Consider the following 19,922-nt stretch of genomic DNA (forward strand, 5'->3'; position numbering starts at 1 on the left):
TGTAATATTTGATAAGCCACGACTTTTTCGGTGTGACATGCCGGCATTGTTTTGTATATGTCCGGAAAATACTTAAGTACTCGTCGTTTCATCGGAAAAGTTATCGTTTAATAGGTATCTATTTCTGCAAGGAACCTAGGAAAAATGTAACAAACAAATAAACTTTTATTTTTAATAGTACCTACACATATAGTTACATTTTTACAAATATAACTTGAAAAATGATGGACCTTCCATACATTCGACACCTGTGTCACCTTTTATTTAATTTTCGCAACAAAAGTATCCTTTTACGTATGAGTATTATGGTCTGAAATCGTGCCAAGTTTAAATTGAATTCATTCAGTAGTTTCAGCGTGATGCCCGGTCAACAAAAAACACGGATAAACAGACAGACAGACAAAAAATAAAAAATATATATTTTGGCTTCAGTATCGTCCTATATAGAATTGTCGTCCTAGAATATCTCAATGTATAGAATTTGACTTGTTAATTTGTTTTATTATAAGTATAGATATAAAGAAAAAATCGTTCATGTTTGCGAAAATACATTTTATTTAAGATTAGACAAAATATCACAGACAATACAAATAAAGAAAACGTCTGTACAATTTCATGATTAATAATAACAATAAATTAAACTTTTATTTCTTCCATCGAGCCCCAAGCGTAACCAGTTTTGACTTTGACCGGTAAAGGCACATTTAAATGGACTGTTTCCTCCATTAGTTTTTTGATTGTGTAAACGAAGTTTATTTTCTTTGAATCGATGACTTCATAGACTAGCTCATCGTGCATTTGTAAAATAAGACGAGGTTTGTCAGCATCGTTGCTGGTGTTCTTGTCTATGGCGCACATCGCAGCCTTTGCAATGTCCGCTGCTGAACCTTGAATAGTTGTGTTTACTGCCTGCCTTTCAGCTGTACCTGTCAACGTAACAGTACAATGAATAATATGATACTTTGCTAATTTCCTAATTTCGGAATCCTGACAATTTTTCGGCGGCGACGTTCCTTAGATCCATTTAATTTAATAGAATTCCGCGGTAAGTTTGTGGTATTGTAGAGGGTATCTCTGGACCTACAGATTTTACAATAGAAGGCTAAGTATTTGTAAGTCCCATAGGCATTATCCACGTATTCTCACGGGAACGGAAACTACGCAGGTGAAACCGCGGGGCGCGGCTAGTACCTAATATTATTAAGAGTTAAAGTTTGTGAAATATCTATGTAGGGAGTAATTTCTAGATCTATTGAACCGATTATAAAAATCCTTTCACCGCTTAAAGCCACGTTATTTGTGAAAGGCTACATTTTACCTAGTATTCTCGGGGAACTACGCGGGTAAAACAAAGAGGCGACGGCTAGTAGCAAAATAATGAAATTCAGCATTAAAAGCAAGATTTTTGTAAAATACATATCGAAAAATGCAAACAAGGTGAATATTAAAACGTATAAAATAGCCGTGGTTTATACTCGTACATTCTACGCCAAATGAACCCTTGGGGAAAGTATCTGCTAGATTTGCAAATCTACTGATGATATCGCTCTTAATAATCTAAGAGTCACATAAAAATATGTCTTACTTCTTTTGGACACAACGTTGCTATTTATGTCCGGCAAATATCTGCGCCGTTTCATCAATGTTTCCACATATCCACTGCGCCTGCATCCGTCGACTACACTTTGAGTGAATGTTTTGATCGCTGGATAGGATTTGTAGAATGTGTCCATAAACATGGCAGCCTCTATCTCGGTAACGTCGAGTTGTTGAGCCAACGTTCTGTTCCCCATTCCGTACAGAATACCGTAACAGAGCTGTTTGGCACGCTGCCGTAGATCATCGTCCACCTAACGAATAACAGAGCGGATGCCGATAATAATAACATAAAATTAAAATTTTGAAAAACCCCTGAGGGTCATGAATTTATTAATAACTCTCTCGATCAAGCATCGATATCCTATTAAAAAGTGGATGCACAATCAGCGACCAAAAACGTCCCCACTCAATGAGCGCTAAACACAACTTCTTGGCACTCAATACAAGTAGTCTTAGTTGCAAATTCAACCTTAAACTTAATACTTATGGTTGAATTTGCTCTGAATTTAGGATTTTATCGATTATTGGACTATATTTAATGGCCTTTAGGTATAATTTTCTTTATCAATAATTCTAAAACTGTCAAAGCAAAATTGGCCAGTTTTTAAGTGAAATTTTCTACATGATTGTGCGTCCTTTTATTATAAGAAGTCAATGTTACTTTATAATCTATCTCGCGAGATTGTGAACTGTCGATAGATTGTGAACTCCATAGATACTCCTAAGAACCGGAACTTGAGTGACTCAGAAACCAATGGTTAGGTTAGGTTAGGTTTTATTTTATTCGTGAACGCACAAATAAAAAAAATACTAAATAACAAAGTTATAATACAATGAGTAATACCTGCTCTTCAGTAACGCCACTCCACGACGCTGCAATAGACTTGAAAACGTCGACGTCCGAGCTCATAATCCTAGTCAAAACCACATCCTTGCAATAGTGAGTCAAAATCCTCATCTCTAGCTGGCAGTAATCAGCGGACACGAATACGAATCCAGGCGACGCTTTGAAAATATTCCTACAATTGAACTCTATTACGTCCTCGCAAGGTGCATTTTCGTCTACCGCCTGAATATATCTAAGAGGAATGGTAAACGTTCGTGGTACATTTTGTAGATTCGGCTCGTGCATACTAATTCTGCCGGTGCAAGTGAGCATCGTGTAGGTGGGGCTTATCCTGGAAACACAGATTAAAGAATAATAGGCAGATAGAACGCACGGAACACGGCAGTGATGCAGCCATTCCAAATACAAATTCAAAAACTAATACATTCTCGAGTCAATACGACATAATTTTTAAATTTATTCCAGAAAAATGACGTCTTATGTTTTTAAATATTTTAAAAACTGTTCTCAATAACTAAGATGGAGTATTTTTTATGATTATTAGACGATTATGATGAACGTAATTATTGTTAGTGAAATATAAATTATGAACGAATTTTGTATAAGTATATAGCAACATTATGCGGATGTTAAGGAGACGCATGCGTGACATATGGTTTTATTTTTATGGGTTTCACCGACTTCACTTGCGGCTTGTAAAGACTCATTCTGTGTCATTATCTATTCTGTGCCTGGAAATCAAATCATTTATTCATAGCTGCACCCTGCGTGTACACTGCCTGCATTTGCGGTATCTTCCATGAATAATTTTGTTTTCAGCTCAACCTAGTTTAATAAAAAGACGTTGACTTTCATAATCTACACCCAGTGATAACTTTTTAGAATTTCTCTTTATTTTTTTAAGTAGGTCGTATTAAAAGTCCTATTAAAAAAACGAAATATAAAAATGTATAAAAATTCGTCGTGACAGTCCAGTGGATATGACCTCTGTCTCTGATTCTTAGGACGTAGCTTCGACTCCAGTCCGGGGCATGCACCCCCAACTTTTCAGTTAAGTATGTGCATTTTAGGATTATTTTTTTAAATATCACGTGTCTCAAACGGTGTAGGAAAAACATCATAAGGAAACCTGAAAATTTTCTCAATTCTCTTCATATGGGAAGTCTGCCAATCCGCATTGAGCCAGCGTGGTGGACTATTAGCCTAACCCCTCTCATCCAAAAAGGAGACTCGTGCTCAACAGTGAGCAATATATGCCTCGTATGGATAGTGAAGACGAACAAACCTGTCATCCGAGCTGTAGTTGAAGGCCTGTTCTGTGAGCGGGTACAAGGTCTTAGTGAGAATGGAGTTGAGTTTCCTCCAATATATCACAACACTGGCCATTGGACTATTATGGGCACAGAGCACTGTCTTTTTGGTGCTTACTTTCCGTCCTTTGTAAATTCCTAGAGCCTACAATGTTCAAATAATTTAAAAACCCGCATTTTAATTAATAATACTTTATTGCACAAAAAAACAATGGGGATGATGACTAAGTTTGAATATATTGATTTTATGAGACATTCAGGTAACTAACTACTCGTAAAGTCAATATCAACTAATTAATGTTTAAAAAACAAAGATTTACTTGATGTTTGCAAAATAAATAAGATTATAAAATTTCTAAATCTACTAATATTCTTTTATCATAATTAGATGAAAATTCACACATTTTTAGCTTCCTTACAAACATAAACGCACAAATAACAAAGATATTTGTAATTTCGTTTGAACGCCCATACAAATCTAACGATCAGCGAATCAACGACGTCATTAATTCGTGACATTTTGTATGGGGCGTTTTTAAGGGAACGTGGCAGTGCCTTTAAATCCCTGAAGCTCCAAAAGTAATGATCGCAGATATCCTGTTACTTTAAGAAAATTGCTTTACTATTAGAGTACTCGAAAATATACAATTTACAAAACTGTCATCATCCCTATTTAAAAAAAAAACATAGTATACAATCATGCCAAGGCGGTCTTGTTGTTTTAGCAATATCTGCCAGACAACCTTTGGATAAAGAAATTAAAGTGCGGAATAAAGGAATAAATACGACGAGAAAACACAAAAAGTAGATATAAAAATACATAAATTTATTATATTATATAGTATGTAAACATTTTACATACTATATAATATAAATATAAATATATTTTATTATTGAATTATTATTAAATTAGTTTCTTACCTTAGCTACGTCTTTCGACGAATTGAAGTTGAAATGGTATCCACACAGTTTAAAAGCTTTTCTCTGAAGGATATCCTGTGAATTTTTCACATCAATCAGAAGTTGTGACGCGAGGCTCTTGTCTACGTGAACGCCGTGGTACTCGCAGTTCCCAAGTATCTTCGCTACTTGAGTTTCGGTATCTGTAATGCCATCTTGAATCTTTTATAACTTTTAAAAAGATATTCAATGTTATTCGTATTGGATCATTAAATTATACAATTTTATTCATATTGGCATCTTGGTCTGTAACAGTGTATAAATACAAGCAAACTCCCACTTTTCCCGATAGTATTTCCTATGGCGAATCTCAATGAATGCAATCCAATTCAAGATCAAATCCAACCAAGATGTTAAGTAAATTCAAAACCGCATGAAAATTCATCCGTGTTATCTCTGGTGATTAGTGCGAATACACAAACGAAGATATAAAAAGCTACTTCTTTTATTATTTTTTCTAACTTAATCTAGTAAAGTTATAGGTATTATTCCTTTACCATTACATATCCTTATGTATACATTGTAATGTATACATAAGGATGCTAAGTGTTGGAGAGTTTTGTTGAATCTGTGAATCTCGAAAATCGAAATAAATTAGTAAATTTGTATTTATTGTAAAGTTACATCGGATGAAAGTTATACTTACACAAAGTTTCTTCCAAAAATTTATATTTTGACAATACCATTGTACTTTGTTTGTCTGCAACTGCCCAAAGGCACCAGGCCTTTAGACACGACATTTCGCATTTGTCTAAATCATTATAGGTCTTTAGTTTGCCACTAACAGTTATTCGACTATTCAGCAAATCAATATCACAATAGTTTTTAGTCTGTAAAATAAAATCGCTTTCTTAATCGTATAAGATAACTAAAGTTATGACAAAAATTCAATTATTTTCATTTGTATAGCTTGGCAACTTCGTTCGTAACACTCCCGATGATGCGCGCGGGGCGGGGGGCATGTAGCGATGAATGAAAACCCCACGACTGATGCACGTCACTTCTCCGTACCCACAATTTCACACCCACGCAGTCTTTCCGTCACCCGCATATCATGGGAGTGTTACCAACGAACTTTCCAGACAAAAGAGTTCACCTTCTACAAATGTGGGTGTAAAAGGCACGGGGCGAAAAATATAATTTTGATATTCATCGTAAAAATAACAATTTTAGAACTTACTAAGTCAATAATTCTTGATATTTTCTCATCACTATCTAATAACCATTCTGTTAACGTTATATCAGTACAACGTGAGAGCAAATCTTTTCCAAGCCATTTCTTTATGAGTGCAAAGTTTGTTTTTGCACATAGCATCTTTATGTTAACTGATTCATTGGAAAACAATAATGCCATCTTACATTTTAATGCAGACAAGTGTTTGTCTAGCGATGTTAAATCTAAGAAAACGCATAAATTATTTCTTAGACACAACGCTATTCCATTTATAATAGGTGATTCTTCTCTCTTGTCTAGTTGTTGTTTAACAGAAACAATCGGTTTTATAAATACAATGTTGCTCCCAATCACGTCTCCAGTTCTTTTGGTTAATGAACTAGTATCAAAAGTTATTGAAAAACCTGTGATATTTTTAATGTTTGTAAAATTTGTACGTATATCGTCTTCTCTTAAAATGTAACAATTTATACATTTTTTTTCGAAATTTAGTGTAAAATATTTCGACTTAGAAGAATTTATCTTGAATTGAACTTCTATCTCATTTGATGATTTGGATTTCTTTGCCATGGAATGTAAATTGCTATTTAAGGAGCGTCGTTTTAGTGGACTGATAAAACTACTTTTAAGCTTCGGTTCTTTTACATCTTGTGTATTTAGTATTTCATACTCCTGAGATTTTTGCAAATTAACATGAACATCTTCATTTGAATCTCCTATCTCATCATCATATATTAATTTAATATCGTCATCTTCATCAACTATAGTGGACTTAAAACCATTTAGTATTGATTTAGTATTGACATCACTGTAATCTGTACATGTTTGAACATATGGAGCATCTAGTTTATTTTCTACAGTGGCTTCTGTTAGTAAGTTTAAAGAATCATCGAAAACACTTGAACTGTCACCTTCGGAAGAAAACAAACTGATATCTTTAGTAGATGTAAATTTGGAAGTGAACATATTAGGCAAGTCTTCTTCTAAAGCGTTTGAGCTAACTATTTCTTCGCCAAAACTAATGTTTGGCGAAAATACGGTATCCGATTTACGGAGTTTAGTAATGTTTTCCAATAAAGTTCCAGTAAAATTTAGCGATTCCCACATAAGATCTTCTTTTATAGGGGCAAATACAGATTTGTTACAGCTGACCTTTTCATTTTCTCTTTGGCAGTTACTGTTTTCACTAAGACCATTTTTAATTTTGTTACTTTCGTTTTCTTCACTTTCTTGTTCATCGGTATTTATTTTATAGACATTTTTTTCACATACAGACACTATACAAATGTTTTTATCAACATTGTTTTTAACGTCGATTTTAGCAGAATCATCCTTACAAGAAAGTTCATCATTTACATTTTCTTGTATGATTTCTTGTTTTATAGTATTTTGTATATTAATAATTTTCAATTTTACATCATTTTGGGGTTCAGCGTGTTGGTTATCTTCGTGGTTTTTATTAACAATAACTTCATCAATAGCAGCATCAGTGCCCAAAGAATTATCAGAACAATTATCTTTCCATTTGATTTCTGAGACACCAATATCATGTGTTAAATATTTGCGTGCCTCCAAAATGAGATTTTCTGCAGCTTCCCGGGCGGTCATACCACAGCAGCCAGTAATCCAGATATTTTTGATTTTATTTCGTTTTCTAACTTCAATGTCGTCATCTCCTTCCCTTTCCTTTTCACTTTGGAAAGGTACAGATTTATGAAGTGCATTTTCTATTACATTTACGTCTGCTGATGCTACACTAGAAATTGTTTCAAACCCTGCATTAAATAAAGTTCTAGCCCTGATTCCATTTAAAGAAGTTAGTTTCATCAATTCCAATAATTCTGAATGAATTCCGAACTGAAGTCGATCTTGAAACTGTGATATTAGTGTTTCCATATTCTTCCAACCCAGCTGATGACAAAACGCTGTTACCATTCCTAGAGTAATTTTTATAACAGTTAAATACACATAATACATAAAAGAAGCTTTGTTTATGTACATATTTTTTGCACCTACCTGCAAATGTTGCTGATGATTGTTGAAGACCTTGTAAAAATCCTCGAGCACATTGATATTTACAGGCTACTTCCGATAATGGGATTTCATTAACTAAGTCTTGCAATGCTAATGCTGTATAGAACCTAAAAATAAAAATTATGGTATCATGTAACTTTTAAATCATCATTGGCCCATTCTATAATAACAAAAACTAATTAACCTTTTATGGATACTCAATTTATTTTGATTACAATTAGATTTATTGGCACCCCTTAAACTACGAATAATAAAGCTTTCTTGAACACCCACTAGTTCTCCAACTCTTTTCATTGCAGCTGTTAAAGATTCCCATAGTGTAAGTAGATGCAACCAGTCTATATCATTCCATTGGTTACTGACACTATAAGGAGTAACCAAATATATCAAATGAAGATCAGTTTCTAGCACTAAGCATTGACGAGCTTTTTGAATCTCACAAAATAATGATAGCCCATCATTTGGTGCCATAGATGAAGAGAGACATGCTTTTCCAAATGATGTAGCAACATATCTGTTTTCATCAGCTTCTGTTTGAACTCTTACTAATTCAAAATTAACAAGTTCTTTTATTGTGTCTTCTAGTAAATCTATTTGGGATGTGGTAATAGCTTGCTGAGCACACAGGAGAGTGCATTTAGAATACAACTCGAGTTCTGATTTCTTGCAAGTATCTTGGCTAGCAATTATTTCTAGAATGGCTCTCATAAATTTATCTTTGCTTTCAATGCAACTTTCAACAGGATCTAAAGTACCCATCATTAAATCAAATCCAATTTTCTGCTCAGCTGCAGTGCAGATTAAAACACTTTCACCCTGTGTATCTTTACCCATCCGCCCTGCCCTTCCAATCATTTGTTTGTATGTTAATATATTGATTGGTTGTCTTTGAAAGACAGGAGATCTAACAATTACTCTCCTAGCAGGTAAATTTACACCAGAACTAAGAGTTGATGTGGCAACTAATACTCTTATAGCACCAGACTTAAATGCTCCTTCAATAATATCCCTCTCATCAAATGTAAGCCCTGCATGGTGATAAGCAACACCAAATGATATAGTATTTTTCAAAATCTGGTCTAAGCCTACAGGACAGTTTTTTAATTGCTCTAGAACTTCTAAAATGCTGTTCAATTTCAATTGCTCTCTTAAAAGTATGCCTTGTTCATTATCTGTACATCCTAACTTATAAAATGAGGATGCAATACTTTGTGCTAAATTCTCACATCTATTTTTAGTCATACAAAATATCAAAATTGAACATCCTTCTTTGATTGTCTCTAAGCACAGAGATAAAACACAACATTCCATTTCCTTATTGGGTTTAATAAATAAACCAATATATTTACCATCTTTATCATAATATTTGTTGCCAACTAAGCAGTATTCATTTAATGGTATAGGTCGAAATTCAGTGATATAAAGTTCAGCTTCTAACCAGTCCGCTAAGACTTTCAAATTTGGTAATGTAGCTGACATACCAATTATTTGTATTTTCATATTATCAAGTTTAGAAGAAATATATTTAACTTTTGTTAAAAGGAGCTCTAAAATGTAGCCTCGGTGAGCATCTCCAAGCAAATGTAATTCATCCACAATAACTGCTCCGAGTTCTGATATATTGCCTTCATCTAAAAGTTTATTGACTAGACTGTTTGCTTTTTCAATTGTACAAATAGCTATGTGAACTGCTTGTAAACCACCTGGAGGAGATTGCGATCCCATAAACCCTTCAACTCTGACCCCAGAACTAGATAGGATGTCTTGTAAATAGAACATTTTCTCCCTCACTATAGATACAAAGGGCAATATGAAAATAACCTTTTTTTGTCGCTCCAAAACTGTTTTAATTGCCAATATTTCTGCAACAAGAGTTTTTCCTGCTGAGGTGGGCGCTGAGTACACAAGATTCTGATTATCTAGAAGGATGTTGGAGTTACTGAGGCATTCTACTTGCCAGTCAAACATTTCTACTATTCCTTTTCTTTCATATTTGCTTGTTATTTCGTAGGGAAGACCCCAATTTTTCAAATTCTTATTTAATGTTTTATTTAGTCCCTTTACTTGTGATAATAATTCAATATTACAAGAAACATTTTGATTGCTAGTCAATGTTTGCGAAAGAACATTTTCTTTTCTATATACCTTCTGTTTTTGAGGTTTTTGAGTAAAAAGTTTGGACTCCGATTGAACACAATCTTTAACATAATTTAAAGAACTCTGAACAGCGAAGTAGTTATCGAAACATTCAGCAAGAAAAGACACATTTTCGGTAAATAGTTGCAAGTCAATTTCATCCTTTTCTTCCATTACCATTTTAACTTGTATGGGCACTTTGTTAACTTTGTAAAATATTATTGAACATTTTCTTTTGCAGTACCCAACCCAAAATGTAAAATATATAACTTATTAATTAGGTGGGTAAAAACTCATTTAAACGTAACGCTTCATTTTGAATTATTTGGTATTTGGCACATGTATTTGTTTTGATTGGTAAATAAATTAACGTGACACTGACAAGTGACAACATTAAGTTGACAAGTGACATATTTTAATCACAGATAATCAATGATGTTAGCTCAGACGAATAAGGTATGACCCCGTAAACAGAACATAGTACCGACTATTTAATCTATGGTTACAACCAATTTTTATATATATATTTTTTTAGCAGATTTAGAAGCAAAGAGTAAATTAATTTAAATACATTGAGCAGCCTCAGAGGCTTGTGACTGCGGGTGCAGGTTTAAGGAATCCTTTGCGACATGCCAACACTCACCATTTATTGCTCAAGGTATTCTCCCCGCTTATCAGAAGTAACCAACAAAGAATTACACGACAAGAAATGTGGACGGCTCGAACACCACGAAAATACTAAAAGTCGACCGTACGGCGAGCGCTTAACATCGCCAGTCGTTTCCGCCCGATTGCTAACCCTCTCTAATTCCCTACTCTTTACGAAAACAAGTCGCGCCACCTAGCATCGGCACGAGCCAACACGAGATTGAGCGACATCATATCCATTTCAGACTACTATTTCCTACATTATATTTGTGATTCGGTACAAGTACCTAAAATTCAATGATTCCCTACAGTAGTATATTATTTTTATGTCCAATCTTAGCCCAACCTTATTTGGCTATTTTTTTACTTAAAAACTAAACTTATCTTGATTTGAGGTTGGTTTATCTAAATCTAAAGTCTAAACCAATGGAGGAATAAGCTAATTCCTATCAGTAATGTACCTAGGTATTGCGGCCATGCGGCAGAGAAAGGGAACTAACTAACTACTCATCAAAGTAATGAAATACAAAAATAACACTTTACTTTATTTAAAGATTTATTGTGTATTACTTACATAAATAGTTATTTCGTGTTGTTTAATAATTTGTTCTGTGAAGATAACTATCATTTACCTCCATATCTTAATACTAGCAGACGCCCCGAGGTTTCTCCCACATAGTCCCCGTTCCCGTGTGAATACGGGGATATAATACCTATTGCTAAAAAAATTTCAAAATCGGATCTCGGAGAGTAACCGGTATAGATAATATATCAGAGCTAAAATATCAATATTGTAATTTATGATTATACAGGATGTCCTGTAATTAATGGATGAAACGCAAATGGTAGTTATGAACACCTACACCACCTGATTATCTAAAACTAATTTGAATAGTTTTGAAAAATTCCCTAGGGTGACCAAGTTATATTTTTTAATGAATTACCAATGTACTGTAATACTATTTTTTTAAATAATGTTTTATTTGTTTTGGAGAAAAAGCTTCGAATGCAATAATTATTTTTCTATCATTAAGATAATCAGATTAAAGAAAAATGTTGTGAAAAAAAATGGGACTGAAGTGTACCATAATTATTTCAAAACTTGTATACTGATCGAGGTTTATAAATAGATGTAAAACTTGTGGCTACTCTTTGTACTCGTAGTTACAACTTACAAAGTTGCTAGTAAAAATGTATTTGGAGCTGCTGAATTTTCATTACAAGAAAAATAATTTAATGGTGCAAATCAACTTTTTTCTTTAAAATATATAATATCTGCCTTTTTGCTTACGTTTTCTAATGCAGTCATTTGTATTGACTTGGTATTAAATTAGATTTAGATAATTAGGTGGTGTATCTACTCGTACAATTTGCGTTTTATCCATTAATTACGGGACATTCTGTATATTCAAAGAGAGAGATAGAGAATTATTTTAATAACATCATTGTTATGGACGTTAATGTTACTATCACAGCTCTTTAAGATCATAATTCAAGCATAATTTAATAATATTACTAGTTTATACTACATATTTACATATAAAATATCATAAAACTATCTCAGTAGCAGTGGCTTCTTTCCCTTCTGTCAATGCGCGTGACTCGTGTATAAATGTTGCATAATTAACTCCCTGAAAATCATGAAAAAATTATAATTGTAAATCAGGAATTATAAAACACAGTAAAAACTTAACAGCATTGTACAGCACATCACTTTGCAGGTCTATTATACATAATAGACCTGCAAAGTGATCCTACAGGAACACATCAGAAAACAACGTTTAAATCTCCTATTAAAAAGTGGATGCACAATCAGCGACCAAGAAAAGTCCCCACTCAATGTGTGCCGAACACAACTTCTTGGCACTCAATTCAAGTAGTCGCATTTACAAATTGCACCTTAAACTCAATCCTTAAGGTTGAATTTGCTCTAAATTCGGGATTTTATTGAATATTGGACTATATTTAAAGACCTTTAGGTATAATTTGCTTTACCAATAATTCTAAAACTGTCAAAGCAAAATTGGCCAGTTTGTAAGTAAAATTTTCTACATGATTGTGCGCCCTTTTATTATAAGAGGTCAATAGTTTAAATAGGAAAAAAAGGCGCCGCAATTAGGCAACCTATGTGCAATGTATCAATGTGAATATTTCCATCCATCAATTATTTATCCCAATTGAATAACAGATGAGGGTACTTATATATTTCTTATGCCTGATCTCGTACTATCCCATGAGAAGAGAACGAGTGATCATGATCATCGATCGTAGATCGTTAGATGGGCCCCGAAGCGTCGCAGAATTGTCATTGGTTTCGCATCATTACTCGTAACACCTTTCTCTTTATTCGTGTTGCGACTTGTGTTTTTACACTTCCAAAATGAACACGAAGTCATAATTAAGGAATTAAACAAGAAAAAAAAACAGTAGTGTATTTAAGTCCACGTCCACTCACAGCATGCGCTTGTTGCGTACTAAGATAAGATGTGGGTGCACGTCTTTGAGTAATGTAAAGTAAAGTCATAACATTGTGCGTTCTTTAATATAGAGGGGCCTATCTAACGATTTATATCGATGATGCTTAGTGCTTACCTGTTGCGCCGCGGCACGCACGAAACCATCATTAGCGGAAACAGTGAGCGCTTTAATTCTATGTCCGAAATTAAAAACTATCTTTGATCTTAACCGGACATGGCCTCTAACTTTTAAACTTTGCCTTGGATAGTCGTCTTGCCCTGAAAATAATACAAGTAATCAATCTCTCGTCTCGTTAAGTCTTCATTCATCGTTATCCACCCATATTTGTCTCATTGCTGAGCACGAGTCTCCTCTCAGAATGAGAGTTTAGGCCAATAGTTTGATGTTTTTCCTTTACCGTTAAAGACACGTGATGTTTAATTTCTTAAAATGCACCTATATGAAAAGTTGGGAGTCGCCTTCACCGGACCGGATCCGAACCTACGCCCTCCGGAATCGGAATCATATCCACTGAGCTATCACGGCTATTGTTAAGTGTTTATGTACTTTTAAAAATTTAATATTGTTTCTTTTTAAAACAACCAACAGCTGAGTTTCTTGTTCAAGGCCCCTAGCCAAGTGGCACGTCGATTCTCTTTCTACGATCGCTAACACTTCGAAAACTAGAAAAACGTATGGGAATTTACTATCGTAGAAAGAATCGACGTGCCACTTTAGGGGGGCAGGTTTTTTATTAAGAAAATTGTCTGGTAGCAGGGGGGGGGGCGGCAGCTATACTTAAATTGAGTATTTCACATTACAAATTGATACTGTCCGACCGAAACTAGTTTTAGGGCCGAAACCGAAACATTGGTATGAAGCCCCATAGATCGCTCAACTAGGGGGGGCGACCCCCCCCCCCCTGCCCGTACCTCACTACGCCGACGCCTCTCAGTCTCAACCAACCTCCATAGTCATCATCATAGACAATGACGCGATCCTTCAATTCAGCTGTACGTTGTTTCTCCATTGGGCCGCCTAATGTATTGACTATCTTCTCGAAATCATCCCAACCTGTTCTGCAGCATATCAAAGTTTTACCTAAAATAGTTTTAGATTTTTAGTACGATTTTCTCATTAACAAAATTATAACAGTCCTACAAATTTATTTAATGAAAATAATTAAATTTATTTTATTTAAAGACAGCATTTCCATATTTGTATGCTCCGAATCCGAATACAGAAAACTCCTGGTGTGATTGTGATTGTGAATGAAGGCGTTGAAATTACTCTTTTTTGGTGTAATTTTACGAACAAGCGATTTGTCACTCTGTGTATGCATGCCGTATTGTGTGATATACGTGCTTTGTAATGACGACTGAACATTGCTTCTGATGTTTTCTGTATTCTGAGTTTGTACATAAGCTCATTTGATTAACAAAAATTTATACCGAAGTTTTTAGCTAGAGATCACTTATGTTGCCAGGGAGTTAAAGGAAAAGATCATATTAATGTCATGACATAAATGCATAATGTTTTTGACTCATATTTGCCACACAACACACACACACACTACTTTAATACTAGAAACTGATGTTAGGACTAGGCTAGTAAAAAAATCTGTTGCATTTGTGGTTACACCATTTATAAAAATCCCTACATTTAAAGAGATATTAATTTTGGAACGAAGTTCCTTATCGCGCATTGCGAAAAGGGGGCTACACGGAAAAATATTAAGACCAAAAGTTGTAACGACACTTTTTACCCCACTGCGTAAGAAGGAGGGTAATGTTATTGCTATAGTTCTAAGCCGTGACCTGAAGACAGCTGAGCTCCAGGGTAGCGATGATAACTATAGCGATAGCTTTTTTTAAACACAACCTTTATTCACATTTTCCTTTCAACAATCCGATAAGCAGATGGGTAAAACAATAGCTCAAAACATTGAATAAATCTCAAAATATCCGTCTGTCAGCCTACTTTCCCTCACCTTCAAATAATTTTTCTAATATAGGCTTCACAGGTCTCTCAGCCTCCCAGGCAGCCTGCTCTGTGAGCACTTTTTGTTTGAACACATAATTGCAATGGCCATTGGTCATATTGCTCACGTAAGCCATCATGGCTGTCACATCTAAATTCAAAACATTTATATCAGAGTGCTCTTCTAAACATTTATCCCAACTTTGCAATGTAATCTGTCCACTGTAAACAAAGTATGTTAAATTAATGCAATTCTGGCCACTGTAAACAAGGTGTGATGTCTTAAATGAGATACATATTGTATATTATATTAATGCAATTTTATAATGGGGATGATGACTAAGTTTAATAAATTGATTTTTATGATACATTCGCGTAAATAAGGTCAATGTTAACTAATTTATACTTATGAAGCAAACATTGTCTGTATGTTTGCAAAATAAATATGATTACAAAATTTCAAAATCTACTAAAATTCTTTTATCGTAATTATATGAAAAATCATACATTTTTAGTTTCCTTACATTAAATGTGACACTTTTCCAATACATGATCTGTAAACATAAATGCAAAAATAACAAAGATATTTGTAATTTTGTTTGAACGCCTATACAAATCTAATGATCAGCGAATCTACGACGTCATTAATTCGTGCCCTTTTATATGGATCGGTTTTTCAGGGATCCGTGGCAGTGCTGCAAATCTGAGCCTTTAAATCGCTGAAGCTCCCAAAGTAATGATCGCAGATATCCTGTTATTTTGGCATACTACTGATTTATATACAATTTAAAAAACTGTCATCAACCCTATTATAGGCACATGAGGCTTAACACCTCTGCCTCAAGTTGACATTTTTTTTTATTCTTTACAAGTTAGCCCTTGACTACAATCTCACCTGATGATAAGTGATGTCAGCAGTCTCAGATGGAAGCGGACTAACTTGTTAGGAGGAGGATGAAATCCACACTCCTTTCGGTTTCTACACGGCATTGTACCTAAATCGCTTGGCGGTACGTCTTTGCCTGTCTAGCCACGGCTGAAGCCTCCCAGCAGCCAAACCTGGACCAATTAAGAAAACCTCAATTGGCTCAGTCGGGGATCGTACCCGGGACCTCCGTCTTGTATATCCACCGCGCATACCACTGCGCTACGGAGGCCGTCAAAGACAAATCAGTACTTTGTGGGATATGTTCCTATCAAGAGTCGCTGTTTAATGGCTGCAGTTTTCCACTAACAATCAGGCGGGTTATATGCTCAACTATTAACTATTAATAAAAACCCGCATAACTGAGTATAAGTAGGCATAAGGTGCCTGAAAATTGGTTTGAATTAACACAGTATTATTATAACAATTATACCGCTAAGATATTCCCAAACTAAACAAAGATACATACTTGTTTTCAAAAATCTCCTCATCACTACTAGACTCATATGAGTCATCAAACTCTACATTTGATCTAGAGTCTGGTAACACCTCTCCTTTTACAAACACTCCTTTTGATTTTAGCTTATTAGCCAAAGACTCTTCAATCCCACTTACAAATTCAAATACAACCTGCAGTAAGAAAACATATCTATACATATTATAAAACAAATCCTTTCAGGCAAATACTTGGACTTGCTTTTATAACAACGGAATTCTCAACAATTAAATTGGTTGTGTCAAAATTTAATTGTTTATAATTGCTATTTACATTGTTGGATTTTCTCTTTCCCTATTTTGTAACACCATATACTGATGGCTCTCATTATATAAAAGTAGTTTTTTTTGGGGAGGAAAAAAGCCCTTTGAATTTCTGGCTTGGACCAACTAAATTAGCATCTGGTCAGCATAGAACCGCTTGGAGTTGCTTCATTTTGACTTAAAGATTTATCTCCACAGTTTGTGCTATGTAGCACGGTGCAGGTGACCATTCTTTCACTGTTAAAGTTTGCAGTGTTTCACGATTATTATGAACATCATAAGACAACTGTCACCCGCACCATGCTACAGTGCACATATTCGTAGTATAGTGTCTAATCATAAAATCATATAAAAATGTTACTATCACAAACATAGTTGTATCTAACACTAACCTTTGGTGACTGATACATACATGGGTAAAGCCGCGCACACTCCATGTAATCATCTGCTTGGTCTAGTATGGACCGTGCACCATATGATGCCTTTCCTGAGCTTAAAGCTGACAGCGATTTAGGATTTCTGGCAATAACTAAAATATATATAATCAGTATAATAAGTGGAAATATAGAGTATCAATAAAGCAGGTATATACATTCTTTACCATAATAAAGGGATATTTATATGTGTACAGTTGTTACGATTTTTAACCTTTTAGGATTATTTTTGCCTGTCTGTCTGTTAGGAGTCAAGACCAATATCTCTGGAATGTGTGGAGGCTGGAGGTGGAGGTGTCAAGTTGAAATGAAAACCATATGTACACAGGTTTACAGTCCCTTAAAGCTATGCATCTTAGGGTACTTCACATTAACCTGGAACTATGAAATTAGGCAACTAATTTCACCATAAACTACAAGTATTAGGGAAAAATCTAAAATCAATACATTTCCAACTTCCCTATTCAAACTATAGAGTTGTAGACACATTAAACAAAAACTATAGCCTAATATAATATTATCCAATATAAAAGTGGGTAAAGTCTGTAGTATGGGTAAAGTTTTAAAGAATAAGTAGATATTATGTATGATGCAATCTTTATGACATCTCTAAAATGAGCTGCTGTAGTCTCTATGATAATACTAGTCTCTATGGTCATACATCAACCCACACTGGGTGATGCCCTGCATCATAAAGATTGCATTGCTCATAATTTTGTATACTAGTTGTGAAAAATTATTATTTACCTTTAATCCATGTCTTTCCTTCATCACTGACAATATCTACCACCATTTTACTATCATCATTGATATGAAACACTTTGCATACAGACAGCACTCCAGGCCTAACAGCACAATCAACAATCGCTCCTAAGTGGCGCAAGTTTGAACATGATAATTGTTCTATTTTCACCTTGCCTGATTTTTGTATCTAAAACAAACCAAATAAATGTTTATTTATAGTATTTACAGCATGGCCAATACACTTCGGATTCACATTTGAAGTTCATAACCAATAAAATATGCTTCCTCTTTGCACAAGCAACTTTTATAATTTTGTGACATTGCAAGTCCAATTCCATCCAATTATACCAATATTATTATAAATTTGTGGAGGGCAAAGACAGTTCTAAGTATTACGAAATCAAGGCAGGTGTCCGGCTTGAATCAGCATCACAAAAGCTTCAGAACCATCTAAATGGCATAGACCAGAGGATGCGAATTAAGAGAGTTAAAGCCAGCGTGTCCAAATCTACTCATGTCACTTAGACCCGAAAAGTGCACAAAGATAAAGCTTGGTAAAGAGACTCTACCACAAAGCAATGAAGCTAAATACCTAGGTTTTCATCTAGATAGAAAGCAAACCTGGCAAGAACACATAAAAAAGAAGGGTGAGGATCTCTGTATTCGCACAAGATCCTTAATGTGGTTGCTCGGCCGTCCATAATACTATTACATGCATTAACTTACTCTTTTTAAAAAGTCTGTTTCTTGGCGAATTTTCCTTTGAAGTTTCAATACTCCATCCAAGTCCTGTCGGTCTATTAGCTGATCTATGAGCGATTCGCCATTTTTTATTTTATCAGCGAGCATTTCTAGAAGTTCTTCATTAGAACTGGTCATTGTTCTAATTTCTAATTGAATGGTTTCCAAACTGGTTATATGTACTAAAAAAATAATCTTGTAAAACTAGGGAATTGAAATTTCACATATTCTCTTTGTTTCTACGTTTTCTATTTATGTTTTAATAACGTATATAATTTTAATTTTATAAAAAATACACTCAAATAGTAAATGGAAAGGTAAGGGGTAAAAGGTAAACATATTTTTATACATGGTTTCACTTACTATACGGTCTTGTGTAATGTATTATTTTATTCAATAACTGAATACTATTTTGTGTATTTAAATTTTAATTGCATTAAGCTTATTTCTGCAATAGGTTTCTGGCAGGATTCTTGAATTTGTTTTTGCAAACTTATAGTATTTTTTTTCTGCCAAAAACTATTTTTTTTTCACACTTCACAGACGACAAATGTAGTGTAGGTGAATAAAAAAAATATCTCAGACCAAAACATATTAAGTAGTAGTGATGTAATTAATACAAATCGATATAACCTTTAAGAACTACGACACATTAAAGAATAGACAGCATTGCTGAATACCCTAACGCCAAAATATAATGGGCTTAACTAAGAGTATTTTGGGGATTTAGACGTGTTATAACTTATCTATTTTTCGACAACATTACATATTTGCAAGTTGAAGCATTTGTGTTAACTTCTTCTCTTTTTTGTCTTCCATGTATGGCCCATAAAGGCTTAGTAGTCCCAACTAGGCCTAAGGCCTAGTTCGGACTACTTTAGTATTTTAGTAGGGTATGAACAATTTTAGGATTTACCGCCTAAAAATTGTTCGTACTCGACTGAAATATTAAGTAATCTGTATTATTGTCTTGTATATATTGTGTAGTAAGTCGGCCATTAACTTGAAGTAATATAATAGGCTTAGAGCAATTACCATAGGACCTGCCTTGCTACGTTTCCCTCGCTGTCAAAAGTGTATGATCACGTTTCGTGCATTTTTTAAGCTGCGTGTATACAATCGATGATTCAAATTTATTTGTTTTTACGATTCAAATTTATAATTGTGTGCAGTG

General features: G+C 34.4%; 2 protein-coding genes across 2 annotated transcripts; both read right to left on the reverse strand.

The window, feature by feature from the left end:
* Window positions 1-531: 531 nt before the first annotated feature.
* LOC112050832 (DNA polymerase theta) lies at window positions 532-10,536 on the reverse strand. Its single transcript, XM_024089195.2, has 9 exons — window positions 8,109-10,536; window positions 7,907-8,031; window positions 5,897-7,827; window positions 5,363-5,546; window positions 4,678-4,859; window positions 3,732-3,901; window positions 2,444-2,777; window positions 1,586-1,850; window positions 532-926 (listed from the first exon to the last, which is right to left on the reverse strand). Exons 1-9 carry the CDS (start codon window positions 10,238-10,240, stop codon window positions 637-639), a joined length of 5,613 nt encoding a protein of 1,870 aa, XP_023944963.2. The 5' UTR covers window positions 10,241-10,536; the 3' UTR covers window positions 532-636.
* A 710-nt stretch (window positions 10,537-11,246) lies between these two features.
* On the reverse strand, window positions 11,247-19,555 carry LOC112050833 (UPF0415 protein C7orf25 homolog). Its single transcript, XM_024089196.2, has 9 exons — window positions 19,112-19,555; window positions 18,734-18,930; window positions 18,011-18,194; window positions 17,222-17,358; window positions 16,540-16,700; window positions 15,156-15,367; window positions 14,132-14,266; window positions 13,301-13,443; window positions 11,247-12,339 (listed from the first exon to the last, which is right to left on the reverse strand). Exons 2-9 carry the CDS (start codon window positions 18,884-18,886, stop codon window positions 12,256-12,258), a joined length of 1,209 nt encoding a protein of 402 aa, XP_023944964.2. The 5' UTR covers window positions 18,887-18,930; window positions 19,112-19,555; the 3' UTR covers window positions 11,247-12,255.
* Window positions 19,556-19,922: the final 367 nt, after the last annotated feature.

Source organism: Bicyclus anynana, chromosome 12 (genome assembly GCF_947172395.1).
Source record: "Bicyclus anynana chromosome 12, ilBicAnyn1.1, whole genome shotgun sequence".
NCBI lineage: Eukaryota > Metazoa > Arthropoda > Insecta > Lepidoptera > Nymphalidae > Bicyclus > Bicyclus anynana.

What these genes read in the sequence shown, in the direction of transcription:
- LOC112050832 (XM_024089195.2), bottom strand. Translation starts at nt 10,240, where the DNA reads ATGGTAATGGAAGAAAAGGATGAAATTGACTTGCAACTATTTACCGAA. An exon ending in ATCATCAGCAACATTTGCAG is followed by an intron (nt 7,828 to 7,906) that starts GTAGGTGCAAAA and finishes AAATTACTCTAG; the next exon opens with GAATGGTAACAGCGTTTTGT. An exon ending in TATCAAGAATTATTGACTTA is followed by an intron (nt 5,547 to 5,896) that starts GTAAGTTCTAAA and finishes TTTATTTTACAG; the next exon opens with ACTAAAAACTATTGTGATAT.
- LOC112050833 (XM_024089196.2), bottom strand. Translation starts at nt 18,886, where the DNA reads ATGACCAGTTCTAATGAAGAACTTCTAGAAATGCTCGCTGATAAAATA. An exon ending in CTATGATGATGACTATGGAG is followed by an intron (nt 13,444 to 14,131) that starts GTTGGTTGAGAC and finishes TATTATTTTCAG; the next exon opens with GGCAAGACGACTATCCAAGG. An exon ending in TGCGTGCCGCGGCGCAACAG is followed by an intron (nt 12,340 to 13,300) that starts GTAAGCACTAAG and finishes CATGATTTTCAG; the next exon opens with GGAGTTAATTATGCAACATT.